At 37.9% G+C, this 23307-nt stretch overlaps 2 protein-coding genes across 3 annotated transcripts; both read right to left on the bottom strand.

The window, feature by feature from the left end:
* Window positions 1-1425: 1425 nt before the first annotated feature.
* thap12b (THAP domain containing 12b) lies at window positions 1426-6366 on the bottom strand. Its single transcript, XM_084418683.1, has 5 exons — window positions 6059-6366; window positions 5270-5390; window positions 5062-5169; window positions 4737-4773; window positions 1426-3701 (listed from the first exon to the last, which is right to left on the bottom strand). Exons 1-5 carry the CDS (start codon window positions 6145-6147, stop codon window positions 1810-1812), a joined length of 2247 nt encoding a protein of 748 aa, XP_084274809.1. The 5' UTR covers window positions 6148-6366; the 3' UTR covers window positions 1426-1809.
* Window positions 6367-8244: 1878 nt separating this feature from the next.
* On the bottom strand, window positions 8245-22015 carry dyrk1ab (dual-specificity tyrosine-(Y)-phosphorylation regulated kinase 1A, b). 2 transcript variants are annotated; one of them, XM_084418346.1, is made up of 11 exons: window positions 21285-22015; window positions 15913-16109; window positions 15573-15665; window positions 14379-14567; window positions 14016-14163; window positions 13627-13913; window positions 13371-13517; window positions 12541-12681; window positions 12115-12418; window positions 11879-12003; window positions 8245-11777 (listed from the first exon to the last, which is right to left on the bottom strand). In XM_084418346.1, the coding sequence occupies exons 2-11, from the start codon at window positions 16030-16032 to the stop codon at window positions 11196-11198; spliced, it is 2136 nt and encodes a 711-aa protein (XP_084274472.1). In that variant the 5' UTR covers window positions 16033-16109; window positions 21285-22015; the 3' UTR covers window positions 8245-11195. The 2 variants fall into 2 exon arrangements, with proteins under 2 accessions (XP_084274472.1, XP_084274473.1); XM_084418347.1 differs by lacking the exon at window positions 21285-22015 and adding an exon at window positions 20611-20744.
* Window positions 22016-23307: the final 1292 nt, after the last annotated feature.

Genomic DNA, 23307 nt, shown 5'->3' with positions numbered 1-23307 from the left:
AACATGCTTTCTCTTTAACTTTTTAAAAGCTCCAGTTTTATTGGTCAATCCAAATACTATGTGCTCTCTTAGCTTAGGGAAATTTAGAAGTCAGTGGTGGTTGGTATCCGTTTTCCAATTTGATTTAAATGCAATTTGGAAGATACTCTGTGAAAATTCCAGCACTTACAACTGAGTGCATGTGTTTTTGTAAGTTGGGGTTAATATTGGACCCACCCAGTATTATTGAAGCTACATCCAGTTTCCTTTGTTTCATTCGTGCATGTGTATAACATACCATCTAGTGGTACATGCAATGATTGCAGTATGTGTTGTGCATGTGTGTATTGTAGCCCATGGGGTGGGGCACTCTCGCATGGTGAGCTCAATGCAGCTTTTGCATCGTTAAACATTGATTGAATGGCCAAATTGGAAAGTATAACACCTTACCTCAATTAAAATATTATGTCAGATATTCCAGAAGTAGACTTAAAGTGACAAGTGAGGAAAAACCTGATATCAGAAACCTTAATTCAAGCCTTTCAAAGTGATATAGCATGCACACTGTTTGGCCTGCTGCCTTTTCCTTCTAACCCGCAGTTGGATGATAAGATAGAATGACAATACAACAGTGTACTTTTTGCTTTTTTCATGTTTTAAATTTACATGCGCATGGATACAAATCCACTTGAATCTCCCTGTGCGCTAGAAGTGCTGTCTATTTGAGATTTGTATTAAATCGGCAGCAGCTTCTTGGTGATTGAATGAATTTTTTTTTTTTTTGCAAGCCCTCATGCATAAGTCTTTTTTGAAACCCAAGTAGTTCCAACTTGCATGATTTTATACAAATGCAGCTCTCTTGAGGACCAAAGGTGAATCAACTATACAAAGAGCAACAGATGTTATTCATGCATTATTATGCTTAAACATTACTTTACAATTTATGATATGCATTTAGAATTTGCATTGCAAATAGGTTTTATAAGGTTTACTTAATATTTTACTAAATATTATGAAAGACAAACATGATTTAATTAGGCATAATGTCAACAGGCTATGCTTATGTATTTTCACAAAATGTTATTAATGACAGATGGCAGAAATGTAGTCACATATTTTCTTGTAAGTGATTAACGGCATTAACTAACAATGAAAAACACTTCTAATGCATTTATTAATCTTAGTTCATTTTAATTTCAAAATTTACTTTTTACGTTATTAAAATTATGTTATTGTTTGCTACCATTTACGTTATTAAAATCATTTTATTTAATGGACTTGATCTAACACAAACTAACAATAAACAAATGTTTATTAAGTAATGCTAACAAAGATTAACACGTTACACGTTAACTAATGGGATCTTACTGTAAAGTGTTGCCAAGTAAATATATACAGTAACTGCAATAATGTATGATTGTGGCAGTGCAAAGAATTGACATCATTGTAGAAGACAGCATCGAAAGTGTTTTTATTTAATTTACCCTTTGGACCAGTTTATACAAACACAAACTTGTCTTTAATAGTTGATTTTCAATGTATGTCAGTTTTGTCTTTTATCAGTCCAGCTTCACACTAGTCAGTCAAGCAAACGAAACAAAGCAAGACCACATCTTGACGTAGATACTTACATGGTGAATCTTTTTGACGGTCCTCACAAATGTAAAAATAGCTCTATATTTCTCCAGGGGGGAAAAGACATGAAAATAAACAATTGGCATCATGACGAAAAGCAAAGGGAACTTACAAAATGTTATGCAAACCAACATCACATTTCCAGCTCAAATATTTTTGCAGTTGATACTTTGGAGAGTCTATGTGTTTTACCGGTTAATCACTCTCACTTTCTTCTGGGTAACTTTTTATATAACACTGAACCATTTCTTCCAGGTCTGTCTTTATATGGTAATTGATGTTTAGCCCAGCCAGATTCTTACACCTTTGGTTTACCGCAGTGTCTGTGAGGTAAGCCTGTAAGCGTCTTTGGGCAGTTTCACCGTGACTCCCATCAAGCTTCAGCACCGGCAACGTGGCTAATATTTTCAAAAACGCATTAACATTTGGGAAGAACTTCACATCGGAGTGCTGAAGGGTTTCGTGAATGGTGCATGGCAAACTTACTTCCTTGCCTCTGTGTTTCCATTTTATCCTCCAACAATGCAGTTCAGCCGGCAATGTGTCTGGATGGGGCAGATCGCCCCTGTACATGTCCGCATGGGTCTCCTCGGAAGTATTGAACCTCATTTGGCCCATGACCGCGGGTACAAGAGACAAGCACTTGAGCGCCTTGAGATGATTCTCAGAGAAGATGTCCTTGACCTCCTGCGTGATGTACTCCATAACCGGCAGCGTAAGATACTCTTTAAAGAACGACTCCGCCTGGATTTCCATGGTCTTTACTGCCTGTTGCTTCCGAAGAAACAACCTCGGGACTTTGACAGGGATCTCCATTGCAGTCGCCAAACTGACAGCCTCTTCAAACCAGAATTCGTGGTATACTTCCAGATTGTCCGATACCTCGTGCAAAGAATGCAGTACTGCTGTCAGGCTGTTGGCAGCGAAAAACACATCAATGGTCTCTCCTTGTAAGTTCTTACCAAAAGCCCTCGTGAAAGACAGGGCGTTCTTCAAAATAACCAAAGTCACGATGAACTCAAAGTCCGCCAAGGCCTCTGAAATAGCGTAAGCATCATTGGTGATTTGGTCGTTCCACTTCAGATCCTCATTGTCATGTATGCTGTCCATGCACAGCAGAAGCGGCTCCATCAAATCGACGGCCATCTCGAACACATTATGAAGATCGGTCCAGGTTGAACGCGAGCCCTCTTTGAGAAGGTTTTCTTTTTCCGTGTCTCCCTGACACAGGATGGATAGAGCGTTATCGAGTTCGGTCTGCAGCAACGGAGATGTTTTAAAAAACGCATTCGTCTTTTTCAGAACTGACATCACGACTTGCACTCCGGTCATCGGCATGCCATTAGCAAGATGAACATTAAGTGCACAGGTGGAAGTGGGCGTGATCACCGCCATGGGATATTTCTCCTTGAGCTGGGCAGCGATGACCTTCATCTTTGTCCCAAGTATACCAGATCCCGCATGCGCTTGTCCTCTGCAGTTTTCCATACTCAGGCCCCATCCCTTCGTCAACTGAGTCTCCAATCTCTCAGCGACAGCAACCTCCTCTCCTTCAAATGAGAGGAACTCTATGAATTCTTCTCGAAGAGTGTTGGCTTGGTCTACAAAGCGCAGGAATACAGGCAGGTGTTCTCCCTCTGGGAAGTCCACTAACTCCCCTGTGACGATCGAAAAGAAGCGACATTCTCTGACTTGTTGAAGGATCTCTTCACGGACGCATCTCTCGCAGACCTCCAGCAGCTGCTTCTGCTGAACAGCCGGGCAATAGTCCTCATTAACAGCCGCTGCCTCGAACCTCCTTCCAAGAAACTCATCGCCCGCATTGATACGGTTCTCAATTAGTGCCTGAAAGGTACCTGTCGAGAAGAGCCGTTCCTCCTCCTTAGAGCTAATCTCATCTTCTCCTGCACTGCAACTGAATGGAAAGTTTTGCCTTCCTATCAAAACCATGACTTCAAACGAAGATCTTAAGAAATCTCTCAGGTCTTTTTGTTCGGGCGTCAGTTGAGGGACGTCGTCAGTGGTCTCGCTGTCATCTTGAGCATCACAGTCTTTTTTCGAGAGCAGTTGTTCGATTGAAGACTCCACTAAAGAGATAAAATCACAAACATTAATCAGTAAAGTAAGGGTTAACGTACAGTCAAACGGTCAATATTACAAAATAAATTGGGTAATTGTTGATCCAAGCAAACATATGTAGAAATTTGTCTTGTATATTATCTTACAACCTACAAAGTAATTGGCCTAGCAAGAAGAAAAACACTGTAACAATATTTCACTACACACAAACACTTTCACTTTAAAGGGATACTCCACTTTTTTTGGAAATAGGCTCATTTTACAACTCCCCCAGAGTTAAACAGTTGAGTCTTACCGTTTTCGAATCCATTCAGCCGAACTCCGGGTCTGGCGGTACCACTTTTAGCATAGCTTAGCATAGATCATTGAATCGGACAGGACCATTAGCATCTCTCATATTTTTCCTATTTAAAACTTCACTCTTCTGTAGTTACATCGTGTACTAAGACCGACGGAAAATGAAAAGTTGCGAAAAAAAATTTCTAGGCTGATATGGCTAGGAACTATACTCTCATTCCTGCGTAATAATCAAGAAACTTTGCTGCCGTACCATGAGTCCAGCAGGCGTAATGATATGACGCAGCGCCTGAAAATAGTCCCCAGCTCGGTAACTTCCAACGTGACCGGGACTAAGTTTGTCTAACCTATTAGACCTATTTTTAGGCGCTGGGTCATATCATTACGCCTGCTGCACCCATGGTACGGCAGCAAAGTTTCTTGATTCATTTTTTTGAGAGAGATGCTAATGGTCCTGTCCGATTCAATGATCTATGCTAAGCTATGCTAAAAGTGGTACCGCCAGACCCGGAGATCGGCTGAATGGATTCGACCCGGTAAAACTCAACTGTTTAACTCTGGGGGAGTTGTAAAATGAGCCTATTTCCGAAAAAAGTGGAGTATCCCTTTAACTGAGAACAAGATGGCGGCAGTTGCGTTTGTATGAACAAGAGCGAACGAGTCGGCTGACCGCTGAATGTTCCAATTGACCAATCAGAATCAAATACTCCAGAGAGCCAAGTAATAATCAATTATGTCTTACTTACATCGTCTTTCTTTGATTTTGCGAACCTCTTCATCTGTCTGAGGAAAACAGGAATGAAAAGTTACATTTTATATTAAATGTAAAACTATTCAATTACTTCAGTACAATTGTATAAGAAACATAGAATAACTATTGAGCTGATTTATAATGTTACATTTACTGACTTATCACTAATAATGTGAAATATGATACTTTACTGTAAAAAATCTGTTATTATTATGTAGTTTAGATTCAAAAGAAGGAATGAAGAAGATTCAAAAGAATCCACAATGGTAGAATATGAATATTTATCAGAACACCTGAAAAAAAAAGAAAAAGTATTCTACCAGAACTTTGATGCGTTTGCGATGTCTGCTGTGAGGATTGCCGAGGTGGCTGGTTAAATCAAAAATCGTGGGAATAGCAGTGTCCCTTAGTACTGTCCTGTAAGGGCTCTGAAAAACACATTCAACAGAGAAAAAGAACATCTCAGAATTTTAACTATTTAGATAATATGATAAAACATTCTGATAACTCATTGCTATTTTGCATTACAGTTTTGCATATCATGGCCGGTTCGAAGTGCTTTGCACACAGTCGGTAGTGCTTGTTCAGCTGATCAGGCGTTTTCTCCTCCAGATCTGCACGCCGACAGTTCTCCACCCACAACCTACATCTGCGCAAATACACAACGAAGCATGTTCAGATTTATGAAATCAACAATTATTCATTTCTTGCAACACATTTTAGTTTGACATTTACACGGACATGTTTTGTTGATGTTGTTGATGAAAACTACGGCATATGTTTTTTTGTCCCTCTCCAATTCAAACACTGGATTTTGATTAACAATGTGTTTTTGCATTTGAAATTGTGAAAGGTTAAGTTTTCTTTAAGTTAGGAGAGGCAAACACCTGCAAGAAAACACTACAGTATTACTAATATAATAATACAAGCATATTTTATATATTCTTAAGTAAATATTAGTTACAATACAAATCATCTATCTACATTAAAAATGAAAAAAGTTTAGCTAAAGAGTAAAGAACAGAAATTCAATTCAGAAGCACATCAATTGTCTTCACTAGGTACTAAACTTCTGTTGAAATTCACCAAATATTTCAGCAAATTACATCACATCGACGCAGACAGACGTGTAAATAGCACTGATAAGTGTCATATTATGTCAACATGCACTAACTGCACTGAGAAAACATCAGGTGCAACTTTGGCTTACCTTTCCCAGGAAGAATTAGTTTCATATAAGTCGTCAGAATAAATTAACTGCATTTAAACACAGCACGGCAGTGATAGTGTTATGAAGCTTTAAAAAAAAAGTCATACCTCTCCGGATCCCTTGGAAACCTAAAGAAAGCTAAATCGGACTGGGTGCTTTTCCTGGTACAGTTGGGAGCGGCACAAAAATTTGGCATTGTGCATTGAATGTCTGATTAAAATTTACTACAGCCTTCTAGGCACTATATTAGTTATGCTGTCATTAATAATAATTTCAACATTACAGAAACGAAAAAGGCGCGCAAGTATAGAGCACCAGTATTGTTGGTGTGCCAGCCCACAATGCAATTCGTTACAATCCCACAATGCATCAGCCATACTGAAAGGAACGAATCAATTTTGATTCAGATCGTTTCAATGAATCTTTTCAACCGGTTCACAAAACCGGTCTGAATCGTTCCAAACGATTCTCGAGTAAACGGCTCTTGGCCAATGCTATGCGTGCATTTTCATATTTTTAATCCACAATCTATTCCTGCGTATTCGGTCCGTGACGAGAGTCCGCCGGTATGGAGATTGTGGATTAAATAAACGCGTATTCTTTTTCTTTTCTTTTTACTGTTTACATTATACCTCAAAATGTTATAAAATACAATAATTAACAACAATAATCATAATAATAATATAAATACATTTTGTACCCAATTGTGTCGTCTTTTTTTCTTTTTTTTTAACACAACGATATTTTTATAGATACGAATTCTAAGTTTAATTCTTCTCATTTTAGTCTTTCTAAAATGTTAACAGTGTATTAAACAAAACCAAAAGTGGTTCTATAAGATGAGACTATCTGTTATTATCTAAGATAATACGTGTCATTATTTGGGTCAATTTAGTTAATTTGCTTATTATGGTTTCAAGCACAGCTAAATCAGTACACTTTACTGAATAGTCTTCATCATAATGCGGTTTTTGCATAAGCAGTTTTCCCTTTTGAAAATCAGCCTGAGCTTTCACTGATGTAAAAGCACAAAGTCATCAGTGAACGATGTTCAAAAAACCAACTCGCTTAGTTTTTCCGGAGTTCATTAGAGAGTCGAAATCATTCAGTTGAATGCCACCTGACAGGATCCTCTCCCTTCGCACTCATTAAAGCCGTGAATCCTGTAGATGGCAGCAAAGACCGGGCATTTTTATTCCCAATAAAATTCCCAACGTTGTGGTGTTGCTCACTGCAGAGCCAAATGACGTCCAGCTCCACCTCTGTGGACCTAATGGGTGGATCTTAACCTCTTAACCTAATAAGGTTTAGGGATTACCTTAAAGCTCCACCTCTAAAGTCCAGAGAGAGGGAGCTGAACGTCAAGCACCCCCCCAACATAAAATATTAGTTATGAATTTGTGATTACACATTAGTTATTATTAATTCATATATTGAATCAGAGGTAGCTAGGCTACTAAAATAAACCAGTGGTCTCTAAAACTACAATGCCGTATCGTTAGAATATCTCATTTCTGAATACTCCAGTTTTGTTTCAAATGAGCTGTCAAATAGCTCTTTAAATATGGATCATTAGATTTCGTAACTACGCTATGGCGTAAAGAATCGCTGAATCTGAACCGATTCTTTGAAACGAGTTGTTCAAAAGAACCGATTCCGGATTCTCTTCACTAATAATCTTAACGCCAAATAAGCTATTCAAACACCTAAAATGTCACGCGTAGAGACGCTAAAACATATTATCATAAAATCACAATTTACCGCGTTGTACGGATTACAAAATAGGATCTCTGCAATAGAGTTGAACTACAGAATAGAAACACTGCTCATTGCATACATATTAAATATGATTTTTCTTCGCAATTAAAACCTGCGTACTGTATTTAGAATTCAACACGGGACATTTATATTGAACGCTGTGACTTCGAAGTAAGTTTATGCTTGATAGAAAATTTTGGGCTCGTCCGGGATTTGAACCCGGGACCTCTCGCACCCGAAGCGAGAATCATACCCCTAGACCAACGAGCCGCGCAGTCAATAGAGAAAATACCGCCATATGAACAATGGGATATATATACCATATTTTAAGGCTGATTCCATCATGTCTGTTGACCTTGTCGTAAACATTTATATGCACTGTTTATTAATTTGTCATTCGATAATCTACAGCAACTATTTTAACACGCATGTATACAGTTCTCGTCAGAAATACTCGTTTAGGCAGTCCTCTATATTAGACGTATGTAGTGTTGAAGCAACAAGCAGGGTGATAAAGAAAAAAGCCAAGAGCGCGTCAATTAAGTTATTTTTTATATATCATACATAAGACTGTTTGAATATAATACAAAGGGCATTTTCATATACACAGCAAAGTCTTGACTAGATCTTACAATCTGTGGACACTTATCCTTTTTCCCCATGCTGTTCAATTATATAGTGCATGTTGCATGAAAAGGGTCAAGAAAATCTGGAAAAAGAAAATCAAAAGGCAGAAGAATGTTGAATTAAAATCCATGATCTTGTGAAACAGTGACATTTAATGCATTTAAGAGAAAGGGAAGAAACAGACCTAGCAAAAACCATGAGCATTATAAAAGTGTGGACATACATGCGTCATACCCTGTGGAAAGATTCTTTCGGTACAAGTTATAAGCCCTACCTTTAATGTTGTCCTGTCAAATGCCTCTGACTAAAAGCGATTTTGGTCCAATGACCGAGTAAGACAAGAAGGGTTAAAAAAAAAAAAACTAAATAGGTAAGCAAAAACATGGCAATGTAATTGACATACCAGCAGGAGCAATGTAGTGAGTTCTATACTTCCTTTATTTAAAAAAATATAAATATATACATAAATTCTATTTCAACTATTAAAAAGGGGCTGCATTTCATGAAAACTGCGCTAAATCAGATCTCATTTAGTAACAGCTGAAACAGGTGCACTCTTTAAAAGTTTCTGTAATTTTTAGATTTTGATTTTTGGAATGTTTTTGTCAACGTCATCAAACTGCATCATTCAAATGTTTTTATATATAAAAAACACTTTTAAATCCAGCTAACATTCAGGTAAACCTTCTTTCCGATTACCATTAGCCGTTGCGAGATTTGTAAATATACCAAACATGACTCTGGCTGAAAGTGATGTCTTCGCGAAAGGAAAAATCTGCACACACACTTTCTGGCAGGATATTGTCCAACTGTCTGTAAAGAACTGCAAGATTGAGAGAAGTAGCAAACAAGGTTTCTTTGAAGAAATGAGAGCAAGTGAGAAAGCTAGGTGGGGGTCTTGGGGGGGCTCACAACCTCTAATATAAGAATCAGAGTGAGCATAGCTATCCTTAACATGACTGAAGTGACTATAAACATTTATCCTCTTCAGAACAACATGCATGTGCCCAGTGTCAGTGTGGCAGCACGTCACCTAGTTTCCCTTTGAATTGTACATCTGAGGCAAGCATCAAACCAATCACTTGATAACAAATTCAACTCAGACTCAGAGGTCACAGTAGCTACAGTAGACTGCCTGAATAAATAAATTTAAGTAGCCACTTAGATTTAAAAAGGTAGAAATTAGCATGTTCATCAAATTAGGTATAAAAGGCAGCATCACTGACTGATAGACCAGGTAAATACAAAACAAAACACTTTTCTCTCCTCAGAATAATTTGTGATCTCTCAGCTACTCTGTAGCCTGCAGAGTAACCGTCAGAGTCCTTTCCCTCCCCTGGACAGGAAAAAAGAATGAAAATCGGGGAGGTTTATCCATATAATTTCAGTATTTTGTTAACATTAAAACAAAGTGGTTCAGCAAAAGTTCCAGTTTGAGAGAGTATACAGACTAAAATGGACGTTGATGAACCTTGGGCTGAAGTGGTGAACTGCTACATTATTTCTTACAGACACCTAGTGCTATAAAAAACAACTGCTTTGGTATATCAAAAGAAAGAAAGAAAGAAAGAAAAAGAAAGACACTAATAAAGAAGAAAAACTAATTTGTGTAAAATTCACAGCATAATTCAAGAGGAGAAAAAAGGCAGTCACATAAATCTCATTACATGTCTTCTGTGTTCAACACAAAGAGGCAAATTTATGCAGATGTTTTTCAATGGGAACCACATGCTCGACGGGAATTAAAAAATGAAAAAGTAATAAAAGACAATTAATGGGAATGAATACCTTCTATGTGAAATCCCACTTCAGCAATTTTAGGAAGTCATGTAAGGGACGTTTGAACAAGACCCTGCAATTTGGAGTCCCTTAAATGAGAAATCTTGGCTAAATAAAGGCCTCTGAATAACCACTCTCGTTCACCTTCCCTCACCAATTAAGGACTCTTTAAATGTTAAAAATAGAGGACAGCCATCATCTCTATTTAATGATAAAGTCCAGCTCCTTTTCAGTCAAGGTCCAAAAGTCATAAGGCCAAAGGGTTCTCAACAGCAGCCCCAGATCCATCTGGATCCGGATCCGGATCTGTCCCCCCACCCCACCCCCCGTCACTCCTCAGTCGATGTACGTAGTCGAAGCCGCCCGGTCTGGAGGACTCCAGGCCTGAAGAGTACTGCACCTGCCTGTCTCGGGCCCTAACAACAGCTCCTCCCCGCCGCTAGGCCAGCGCTCGCCACCGGAGCTCCGCAGCTTTGTGCCCCCTCTCGAAGAGTTACACGATACCGACAACACGAAATATCACTGCAAGTACTGCTTCCTTGACACGCTACAGGTTTAAACACACAGCTCTTTAGAGAAGTTTCACTTAAAGGGTAAATAAAAGAACGACCAGCCAAATTATAATGTCCAATGTTTAACTTGTTTGAACTAAACAAATGTTTTGCATTGCTTTACATATAAAAAGCTGTACGACAGCTCACAGATCTGAAATGCTCACTGTATTGAAGAAATTAAATGAATCTCCTAGTTTCCAATGTAACAGATGGTAAATAAGTACTTTATGCAGGTGAGTGAATCGGCAGATGGATGTCTCAGTTTCACTATGGTTATTTGCAGTATTACTAACTTATCTAGAAATCGACAACGTAAAAGGATGGAAATACATATATACTTTTTTTAAATACTCTTCAATTTGTAGCGGTTCAGTGATATCTCCCCTCAGAAGTGAGCAGCTTTTATTCTCTATGCACCTTTTGAAAAACAGGAGAAAATGAAAACACCACCATAAAAAAGGAAGGAAAAAAAACAAAACAAAATAAACAAAATTCACACAGAAAAACAAACCCATTTCAGCTAAAGTCACGAGCTGGCCATCGAGCTCTGCTGAACACAGACTCCAGTCATTGGAGAATCTTCCCTATCAATGCCCAGGTGTCCCTCTGCTATAAAGTGACCAGTTCCTGTGTTCGTGGCAACAGGGTACGTGGGATGTCCAGCCATACCAGTCTCTTGGCGAGGATTTGAGAAGGCACCCAAACCCATACTCATACTCAAACTTCCATTTTGGCTAAAGTCCAGGGTGTTGGCAGGAAGGTGGCGAAGCTGGTAAGCCTGGTTGCCTTGGTTTCCTGTGGAAGAGGAAGATGTGGAGGAAGAGGATGCAGAGGAAGACAGGGATGTCATGGACAGATGACCGTGCACCACCTCCATGGAATCCTGGGTGGAGGCGCTGTTAGTGGGCGAGTTGTAGAGTCGCGGCCGTGGTCGCGTTGCTATGACTTGTCCGTGGTGGTGGTGATGATGGTGATGGGGGTGCAATGCCTTGGGATGCTGGGGAGGCACATGAAAAGTGGTTTCCTGGACTGGATGAGTCTCTACAGTGACAGGTTCTGGTCCTACGATTCCAGGCCATACTACTGGTGGATGATAAGGCTGTCTCGCCTGCACAAACAAGGTCAATCAGAAAAAGAAAAAAAATCAATCTTGAAGGCCAAACTTTGAATTCCTTTAACTACTTGACAAGATAAGCCAAGGGGGCTCACCTGAGGGCAAAGGTTGTCACAGTCTATGGCTGGCATGGCTGTGCCGAAATGCCCGCCGCTGTGCCGATGGTGGTGAGTTGGATCGGATCTTGCTCTGCCACTGGTGCTTGTTCCAGACGATCCTCCTAAGGCAAAGCAAAGGAACTGTGTTAAGCTTTACCCAGAAACACCACTATCAAATCAGTGACAATAAAGAGTTTAGACAGAATCCAGAACAGATTAAAACATAGTAGAACCTGAGCTTGAGGATGTACTAGAAGTGGTCCCTGATGACTGCGACTGCTCAAGTGCAGGACTTGTTGACACACTACTGCTTGTATTTGTTCCTTCATCTGTCGTCTTCTTGAAGAAACTGTGCTGGAGGGCATAGTAGGGCTGAATTCGCGTCTTGGGGTCATAGTCTAGCATTCTGAGAATGAGGTCCTTGAACTTCAAGTAGTCAGCTACTGCGTGGCCGGATTCTCCCGCCCGACGACCGCCTGGTCCACCACATTCCACTCCCAAGATGGCATGGAGCTTTCGAGATGCCGGAGGTTTGTACTGCTCACAGAAAAGCAGAGACACATTACAGAACTTACAACAATAATAACAAGCATGCACACAAAATCTGCATAAAACTTCACATGATAGTGATTCCACTTCAAAATATCAGTAACACATACCCTTTTTCCATCTTTGGTCTTCTTAATACTCCATGTGCCATCTGACAACTTCTCAAAAAACTTCCTGGCTTTTGGTGCTAGGTCCATAATGTGATTGGGTGGGATCCCAAGTACTTCAACAATTTTGTTCATTTGGTCCACCTATTGGGGTTTCATTTTAAAAATAAGTTTTGTCACACTATTTGTTACTATAACAGTCAATTTTAATTAGGTAGAATCATCCAAAATCAACTATGGCGTGACTCCCGTATTCTGTAACACATTAAACAAGAAGTAAGTGGATCTCAACTGAGGGGGCCTAAGCAAACCTCTAACGGGGCCTAAAGATAACTTAAAATAATTTCAAATGAAGACAAAACAAGCTTTAAATAAGCCTAAACAACTAAAAAAATAAAGATATTATTCCTATTTTAATTAGCCTCTTTTTTTGTCTTTGAACATTTACATTTAATCACTTAGCAGACACTTTTATCCAAAGCGAATTACAAATGAGCATAATTTGAAGAATTATAAAAGTGTGATTCTGGTAAAGTCATACAAATTAATCAAATCGTATAACTCCTCAGGCATTTTATATATTTTATTAACATACATTTTTCAAGATATGCCAAGCTCTAAAATATTTTATCAGGTAAATTGAGTAAATTGAAACTCAAAAAAAAAAAAAAAAAAAAAAACTCAGATTTTTTACTCCGAAATTGAGTAAAAAAATGACTTTTAAAATGACTTTTGAGTCTAAAAGATTGAGAATCAATGGAATGTTATGGAAGTACATTAGTAATAATAATCATCATCATTAATAATCAATACAATTTCATATAGCTCCTTACCTCATTTGCTCCACTAAAGAGAGGCTCTCCTGTATGCATTTCCACCAGAATACATCCCAGAGACCACATATCAATGGCCAGGTCATATGGCATTCCTAATAACACTTCAGGGGAGCGGTAGAATCGACTCTGGATGTACTGATATATCTGATGTGGGAGGAGGAATACAAAATTAAATTAAGCATACTGTGACAATCACCACACAGTCATTTTCAATATTCTCCATACAAGCAATAAACAAGGTGGTTCACAATACCCTTTGTCCCAGTTGGCAGGAGCTCCCAAAGTCCACTATTTTGATGGCACTTCTCTTGGGGTTACATAGCAGGATGTTCTCTGGCTTTAGGTCACAGTGGATGATGCTGAGCTCAGGTGTAGCAAGAAACAGAAGTGCTGTACACAATTGCTGGGCAAACTTCCGTGTCAGATTCAAAGAGACACCTCTGAAGTTCGTATTTCGTAACAAATCATACAGGTTGTATGACAACATTTCAAATACTAAGCAAAGATGATTCCGGAACATGAAATGCCGTTTCAAGTGTACTGAAAAAAAACCACAACAACATTAGATTTTGAATTGAAGTAATGCACCGTGTGTGTAAAGACTTTGAAAATAAATCAAAGAATTGAACAGTTACAACTTACCTATATAGTATTTCATCTCTGTGTCATGTTTGTTCATTAGCTCGAGAAGCCGCACTTCAATTTGAGCTTGATTCAGAAAGGCCTTCTTGTTCTTGATGATCTTAATTGCTACCCACTCTTGCTCAGCTCGGTCATAAGCTTTTACAACCTAAAATCATGTGTCAATTACTTTCATAAGACAATCATTTTAAGTTTCATTCACTTACAAAATATCTAAACTACCCTGAAAACTTGATTACATATGGATTTTGCTTTCAAAGTCCAAAACAATAATTTAGCATGTTTCGTCATGGCAAAAGTTGATATTTCTTACTATTATTTTCCTTGACAAAATAAATCTGAAGAGACTCAAAAACATCATACCTGTCCAAATGACCCTTTTCCAATTAAAGAGTCAATTTCATAGCGGTCCATCCATTTTTCCCCATTCTTGACAACGTAGTCGTAGTTCTCATCATCATAGCCATCGTTAAAGACTTTTCTTTCTTTCTTGTGGCTGGAGTCCTCACCTTGACCCTGTTGATGCCGTCGTTTCTTTTTTGCATAATACACCTATACAAAGGAGTGAAAGTAAGTTTCACAGCATCAGTCTCAAATACGTAAGCATAGTTGTGCTCATAACTTTATTATTTAGTCTGAGAACTTCCTAAAATACTTTTCATAGATACCTTCACATTTAGTAGGGCTGCACGATTATGACAAAAATCATAATTGTTGATTATTCCCTTGAAATTGTAATTGCGATTAGGCCTATTAATTACGATTATCACAATTTACACTGAATGATGTTTTGAAAAGCTTTATACCAATGTTTGAAGCAACTGCATGCCATATTTTTATTTTTTAAAAATTTAAAAACAAGCTGAAAACACTCTTCCTGAAAAACTTTTATTGCTTTTCTATAGCATTAAGTCTCAAATGTCAACTATATATTGGTTTGGTTTCTTCTTTAATTAAAAAAATGTTTAAAGTAAAAATAATATGCATGGTTTAATATGGGCTTTCGCACCAGTGTAGACCTAGAAACGTAGTTATAGGAACTAGCCAGTAGCCACCAGGGTGGTTCGCCGAGAACTAATGTTCCGCTAGGGCCGTTTTCCTGGTTGTATTCGCACTGCCAGTAGGAACTCTGAAGTGATCGCATCCATCACTGTTTTCCATGTTCATAGAGTTAGTTTGTGGAATAAATATTTAGGCTGTGTACACGGCTTTTTAAAAATGGCAGGTGCTGGTGTTTCGCATATCACTGGTAGTACCTATTGTGCTGGGTACTCTTAAGTAGTTGTCGCCTCTCACAAAGTAACATGCTCTAAACACCTCTTAAGCACGCAGAATAATGTAAGTGGACGTTTTTTTTCTGTAATCACGGCTTTGAACGATCACGTAATCGTGGCATCTGTAATCGTGATTAGAAATTCAATTAATTGTGCAGCCCTAACATATAGTATTCTAATTGTGTTCTTTATTACTACTTTTCATCTTTATTTGGTGCTTAACTACTACAAGGACAGTAATCTGGCAAAACACAGAAATAGGATTAAAATGAAGAAACTTCACCTCATTGATGTGTTTGTAGGTTTTGATCAGGTCTATGGAGAGCTTCCTCAAAGGAGCTAAAGTGGGGTCACGAAAGCACTGGGGCATGTGCCTCTGCAATAATAATAAAAAAAAAGCGGCAACACAAAGATTTAATAGATGATATTTATTATTTCTCAACAAATCCAACTACTTTTGTCAACAAGGAAAAATAATCCATAAACAAGGTGAAATGTAACAGTAAAAATTAATTTTACAAAGTGTAATAATTGAGCATATTCCATCCATGTTTATTCAGATTTGCATGTTTAAGCAAAAATAAACAAACTAAGTGAATAAACAAAAGCGGAGCATTCAGTACCTGGCTGGCAGTGAGTGCTTGTGTCTGATCACTGTATGGCAGTACAGCGACAGACTGGTCTGTACTCTGCTGGTGACAGTCACTGTACTGCTGGTGCGAATGAGGCATGGGAGCAGCCATCTGAAGACCAGCAGCATGGAAAGAAAGAGAGGGTGCAAGCCGGACAGACGAGGGTTTGCATGCTGAGGTCTCTCCCCCTGGAGGAAATTTAAGCTAAATTAGTGTGTGTTAGAACAAAATTCTCCTCTCTCCCTGTGATCCTTTGAATTGCAAAGCTCTTTCAGGTTAATAAGAGTATCCTTTTTTCTCTGTTTTAGGAGAGCAAACCCATCCCTGAGATTTTTATGTAACCAAAGTGAAGCACAGATAGCACTAGAACTAACACAAAACAGGATAGAAAGCAAATATATATTTATGTACAAAAATGTGTGTATTTATGTAATGTTATTTATCAGAATATATCCTATTAAGTGCAAATGCCAGAGAACTTAGGGCACTAGCAATTAAAGAAAGAAAAGGAGCAAAAATACATAGAATCAATTAATGTAGCTGTAAAGAAAAGAAAAATACAATAGTTCTCTTCTCAATTTCTAAATAAAAATAGAAAAGAGTACAGCGCAAATTTCATGTCAAGAGCAAAAAAATTTGGTCAGAAATCAGTCCTCTTTTAGCTGTAAATTGTGATAATTATAAGGAGCTTGCTCATATATCAGCATCTCTTGCCAGGCAACACAATGCACCACAGCCACAGAATCCCACCACTATTCAGAATCCCAGCAACAGCACCTAATTAGCATAGCCTATCACCAAGAAGATACAGTGTGATTTGGCAAGCCCATCAATGTTCAAGCCAATCACAGAAGAGTATGCAAATAGCCTACTTTTGTTGCCAGGGCAGAGCTGCTCCCATTTTCCAATAAGAAAACAAGAAATAAAGAAGAAATAAAATTGAACTTTGGCACACTTAGATGAAGCATCCACCACATTGGAGCCTGACAGCAAAATAGCAGCTCAGACCCCACTCATGGTGTAGGAGCAGAGAATGATTCAGCTGACCTAACTAAGGCAGGGCAAAGAATTCATGTGATCCACAAAATATCAGAGGATGGAAACACTTCTACAGCCTAAAACACAACCATTTCAAAAGATTTTCAAGCCAAAAGCCTATGAAATAATAATACATATTTCACAGCACATTTTACATTTGCTAATATAAATATTTAAAATTGATTCTATAATTAAAAATACAGTAAAATGTAATGCAGATGCTTCTTTTATATATATAAAAGAAGCATCTGCATTACATTTTACTGTATTTCAATTATATATAGCTGTTCTGCTATGGCACATTTCTCAATATAGGCTTGATGATTCATGGTATCAAGGACTGCATGCAATTCAACAAGAGAAAACTGATGTATGTCATAATACAAACAGAAACAACATTAGACTTTGCACTATGTAAGTCCCTCTAAATGTATATCTAGTGCTGTTTCTGTGTGATTTATAAGCTGCCTTTATAATTCAAAGAATAAATGCAACAAATTTTTGTGAGAATGTCTAGGCCTGAATTATAATTGTAAAGTTGGTAGCATACAAAATGTCAACAAGCCTTTGCAAATATAGGCTAAACATTCAACATGACCCTCAGCAGTGCATTTCCCTATTCTGCATGTCACTCAACTTTACTGTTTACTGATCTGTGATTATCCTGTTTTAAGGGATGGAATCAAGTAAAACATAAATAAATACAATTAAGTAGGACTAATTAAGTTTTATTGGCTTTTTAACAACAAACTTGTGATGTGATTTGTAATAAATAAATGAATAATAAAATCATTCGCATGAGCTTTTGACATCTAATCCAAAACTCATTTAATTCATCGTTTTTAAGTCATTTTATCCTATGACATGCCCGGGTAAACATACAGCAAACTCCTTTGACTATTGTACAGTGGGGAAATGTGATCACTAAATTACCATCTCTCAACAAAGCCAAACTGAATTGAACAAATGCTGAATGCACATGCAAAAAGAACCTAGAACAGTTACGGCTTTAAATAAAACATTTTCCGATCAATAATAAAGCTCTGTATCAACATAACTGGCCCTTACTTAGTTTAATAGCAGGCCAGCTCCCTGTACTTTAATGGCGTTCATGATAGCCACTGACACCTTCCTTCTCAAATTGCAAACATATGTGCTAAATTTTCAAAAACATTATTCCTCTTAATATTTGGCATGGAGCACATGAACAACAACACAAAACAAAAAAAGTGCAGCAAACAAAGACAAACTTCACCCAAGTTATGACTAAGCAACAAAGAGAAAAAGCAGTTTGTTTTTGCTTACTTACTAGCCTATTTATTCCACTTCAAACTAATAAATGTTAAAGTGATTTAATCTAGCCATGCAATAGTCAACTTTCACCATTAGACATATGAATACTGAAATTTACAAATACCGCAGGGATGAATAGAGTAAGAGGTGCATCAAACTACTAACCTGAATGCATTATTTATAATTTATTATTTTATTTAATCTTCAATCATTGTAAAACATTTTCTTTCATTGCAATAAGTGTTAACTAACGTATCCAACACATTTAATCGTTTCCTTAAGAGTACTGCATGGATATAAGGGCTGCAAATAAACTTGGATACAAAAAAAATAAACATCGCAATAAAAGGACAAAACATATTAAAGAAAATATTACTCAAATCAACACTAGGCATGCATGTGTACTTTGTTTTTTAAACTTGGGCAACATAAAATTCCTACTTCTACCAGTAAGCCTAAATTTTCAAAACTTCTAACTAAACTTTGCCTAATTTAACCTTTTCAAAAAGTAAAAACTTTCTTCCAATTCTCCCATTAAAAGTTAAAGTAAGATATAATTAATCTAAATGCTCTAAATAAATGTCTAAACAGCTAATCAAAACAGAAGCTCTCAAATGACACTCCAGCAGATTAGCTGGATTTCAGCACCAATACTCAAAAACAATTCAAATAAAATGGCGGGGAAAGGGATATGGGAATGTCTATGGAGTTTAAGAAGAAAACAAATGAGCGACAGTATACGGATCCTGGTCCTTTTGTGCATGTAGGCCTATTTCTGCATATCATATGTAGCAAAATTCACACATAATCTTATAGTGTGATTGAGGTAAGCAGAGATGCACCGATTTATCGGCTGCTGATATTTATCAGCCAATTTCTGATAAATTTAAAACCATTGGCATATCAACTATAGCATGAAAAAAGCTGATATAACAAACCAATTGTTTATTTATTAATTATGTGAAGGTACTGAGTTGTATCATGTCTGTTGCATAATCCAATGTTTTGGATTGGATTGTTTTGGATTATGGGTAAAATAATTAAATAGCCTACTTCCCAAAACAAAATGAAATCTGTACAAAATACAGCAGGGCTTGAAAATAAGGACTGATCGTTCGGTGCCAGCGTGAACGACGCTCGGGACAGTTGACGGAACGGTCACTGTCCTGATCGGTCTAGTGCTGCATCTTCAGTAAAGTTTATCCTTTACACGTTTTGAAGTCTTGCGAATTTAAATATTCAAGTGCAAGAAGAGAAAGAGAATTCAATTCTACTCACTGTGTGAGAAGTTTTATTTTTAAAAAGCCACAAAGTCAGAGTCAGAGTCAATACTCAGACAGCATGCAAATACTAAATTGAGTTATCTTTCGCTTTTTCTAATTCACAAAAAAGTGCAAACATAGACGTTAGGTTTAACATGAACATAAACAGTTGAGAAATGATATGCTTGTATACCACAGTATATTTTAATTCATACAGTAAAGAAAATGCAATGTTATTTTACTTTGATTACTTTATTTCTGTGCCTGAAAACTACTGCTAGACCACCTGAAAAGCACTGTTTATTTCACGTGTATCTTTGTGTTGTATATGTTGGCCTGTTGAATGTTAAATGGATCCATGTTCAATAGAAATTATTTGATGATGCAGCAATAAAACTATCTCGTATACCTTAATGCATACGTTTTTGAACTTTGCTAATTTAAAACATGATGAGAACACTAATATATTTTAATGACAAAAGTTCATATAAGAGAGCAAGTAACAAATATCGGTATTTAAAATCGGCTACTAGTTTATTAAAATTGGTATTGGCTGTAAAACATAAATAAATCTGATCATCCCTAAAAATAAGTACAAAAGCCTCTGTTATAGTGAGGCCACTGTCAATCACATTTGTGGGAGTAAGTGATGGACAAAAAAGATGGCATCTGACATAGATCTACCTATGAACTTTCAGAATAAAGTTTACCTCTGGGAAACAGACAACCAACCATGACCTTATTTAAGGGACATCTCTGTGTGTATATACTACATTCATATCTGAACCAACTGTACTTTTATTAGGGCTACAAGTATAACAGTGCTAAAGCTGAACCTTCAGGTGAAAGTGAGGGCAAATCTTACAGCCTGCCTTGTATTTACCTGGTCAGAGATCATTGTTCATCAAGCAAAGGCGAAAGCATCCTTCTGAAAGCTTTAACGTTACCTAGACTGACAAATGCAAATCTGAGTAGCGTGCCATCAATTCCTCCACATTAACCATAATAACTTGATATAAACCCTTGAATACGCAGCTAGCCTAGAAAACTAAGCAGAGTTCAACTGATTGACAGTGACAGGTAAAGCGGACCTTACCTGTCTAGCTGGCTTAGCCATTCATCGGGGTCGATCGGACTCGTTTAACGCCTCCATCGTCACGCAAAAGTCTAAACCCGTACTACATGACTGAGCAATGTTTGCTGGATAACTATGGTTAAGCATCACATCGCAGGCTAATGTCAGCCCCCCTCCCCCGACAGGAAACCAGCCTGATGGCTAACTGACAACACGCTAGTCATGGGGCTTCATCATCATCATCATCATCACCACCACCATCAACACAGTTACCAGTCAAACACTCCCATCAGACTGATTTGATGATACACTTTTGCAACGACCAGCTGGCCGACTTTCTGCTGGTATACAAAATCGTTAGGCTGAGCAAACAACATTTGCCCCTGCAGTCTGACCTAGCGGAGCTACACGGGGGTTAACATTCCCGTTAAACGACTAGCAGACTTTCCTAAAAACAGTACAAAAGCTCACGACTGAGGCTTGGGGAGTGTAAAATCAGGCAGAGATGATCGGATAAGCTATTTGGTGTATCAAAAAAGATCGCTAACTAACGTAAGGGACGTTCTTAATCGGCTAGCCATCTAGGCCAAATCAAACTAGCCTGTAGCTTCTAACTTACCAAACAAGCGATTTGTAAACAAACCTACACCCCCCCCTATGTTTCCATAAGACCTCTACAAATGTCAAAGACTCACCTTTGATGGTGTGATCTTCATTTAAAGTCCCAGATCCAGTAAAGTGAAGCGACTGATCCAGTTTCTCTACGCTGCTTCCGATGAGACACCCCTAATGTAACGTTACTGAGCCAGACGGGGCTAAATGCTTTTTATTTTAATTGGCAGATAAAACAGCGTCTTTCCAGTTCAGTTTTGCCTGTGTCAGTCTTCATGTGTGTATTTATCATGGTTTATAGGTGGTGAAGTGAAGGCTAGCGGCTAGTTAGCGCTCTTTCTCAGTGACTTTAACGAACGCAGCTAACCAGCTAGCGTCGGAAACGCACATTCAAGATTATTCGCTTCTGGAGAGGTGGAGGCGCAAAGTTATTGTTTTCAAAAGCAAACTTAATCACTAAAAACAACGACGTGCAGATATTATAGAAACAGCTGCATAAAAAAGGTGAACAAAAAAAACGTTAAGCTTTTCTGTCAGTTTTCACAAAATGGCGCGCGTTCCAAACCTGCGCAGCGGACCGGCCCGGCGGACCCGAGACACGGACGACTAGCCCACTAAATATATTCCTGACATTCCGATTCTTTGTCCCGGTGTCGTTTTCAGTCCGACGCGGTTGGCGAAGCCTTTCCAAAATCGCCACTGTTACGAGCGCGTGACTGCATTATTCCGGCGGGAAGCGAAAACATTTGAAAGATTAAAAAAGCAACTGACAAAATGGCGACAGCCTGGGATGTTGCTATGGCAACTGTCAATCAAGCAACCCAGTACCCGGATGTTCAAATGACGATTCGTAAGGGGAAGCAGACAGTAAAGGTTGCTGCACGCAATGTGTCAATCAAGTAAAACTGTCATAAAACCTTTACACAGAAAACCATTTTTCAAAACGCTGAACAATTTTATGCCACATGGGGCTGCTTTTTTATTTTGCGCTTTATTGACAGAGTTTGTTCAGAATCAACTAGCCTACATTATGCAAAATGTTATGTTTACACAATAATGATGCAGCTTTAAACATCTGTTTATTTTAGGTAAAACATACTATATGTAATAAGTAAAAAAATAAATATATAACAATTGATACAAAGCTTAGGATCAGTAACATTCTAAAACATCAGAGGACATTGCAAGTTTATCCAGATTCTCATTGTGTTTTGTCAAGCTGTATGATGTTGAAAGTTTATTATTTATTAAAACTTTATGCACAACTTACTTAGCAGTGTCTCTCGGGTCTGTGTGATTCATTTTGTGCTTATCACTTGTCAGACTTGTCATTTTTACAGCCATTTGATTGTCCTGAGAGAAAAAAAAAAATGATGCATGGATTGTGTTGTAATGTTAATGGTGAGTTTGTTCTTATCAAACCTGCTCATCTGATCGCAGTTGCAATATATCAATATTTTGCCTATTACAGCACCATGGACAGCAACAGCTGCACTGAGAAATAAAAACTGTTGGGGGAGACTTAACAGGTGCTAACCATTTGAATACATTATAGGCCATTCTCCAATTTACCTTACAAGACAAAGACAAAGTCCAAAGTCCATGGAGCAGGGTTCCCCAACAATTAGCCTACCTCTTCAACCACAAAATAGTTAAACTTTTCTATTTGTTTTTGTAATGTATATTATTGTTTTATTCTATATTTTCTATTGCCTAATTTTAAAAGTAATCAAATCCATCTCCATCAATCAATTTTGGTCTGTCATTTTACTAAAGAAATATGGAATTTTTTGGACATGGTTTGCAACGTCCATATGATGACCCAGTTACATTAGGTGGTGTTTATGGGAATGTTGTTGTAATGTGCTACAACTGAGCAGTCATCACCTAATGCTACAAATACTGAGATTCTGATATAACTAGTCAAATTTTTCTATTAGAATGGTTTCTGAAGGATCATGCGTGTAAATATTTGTATGAACATAAAGATTCATGCCTCCCTGCAGCAGGACTATGGCATGTTCACACAGGTGATCAGGGACCCTATCATTCTCCTGGTGTTTTTCAGGATCAGTATAAAGATCTCTTTAGTGTCCTCGAAGTTAT

The sequence above is a fragment of the Rutilus rutilus genome, assembly GCF_951802725.1.
Source record: "Rutilus rutilus genome assembly, chromosome: 9".
NCBI classification, from domain to species: Eukaryota; Metazoa; Chordata; class Actinopteri; order Cypriniformes; family Leuciscidae; genus Rutilus; species Rutilus rutilus.
This window is presented reverse-complemented; position numbering and strand designations above follow the sequence as displayed.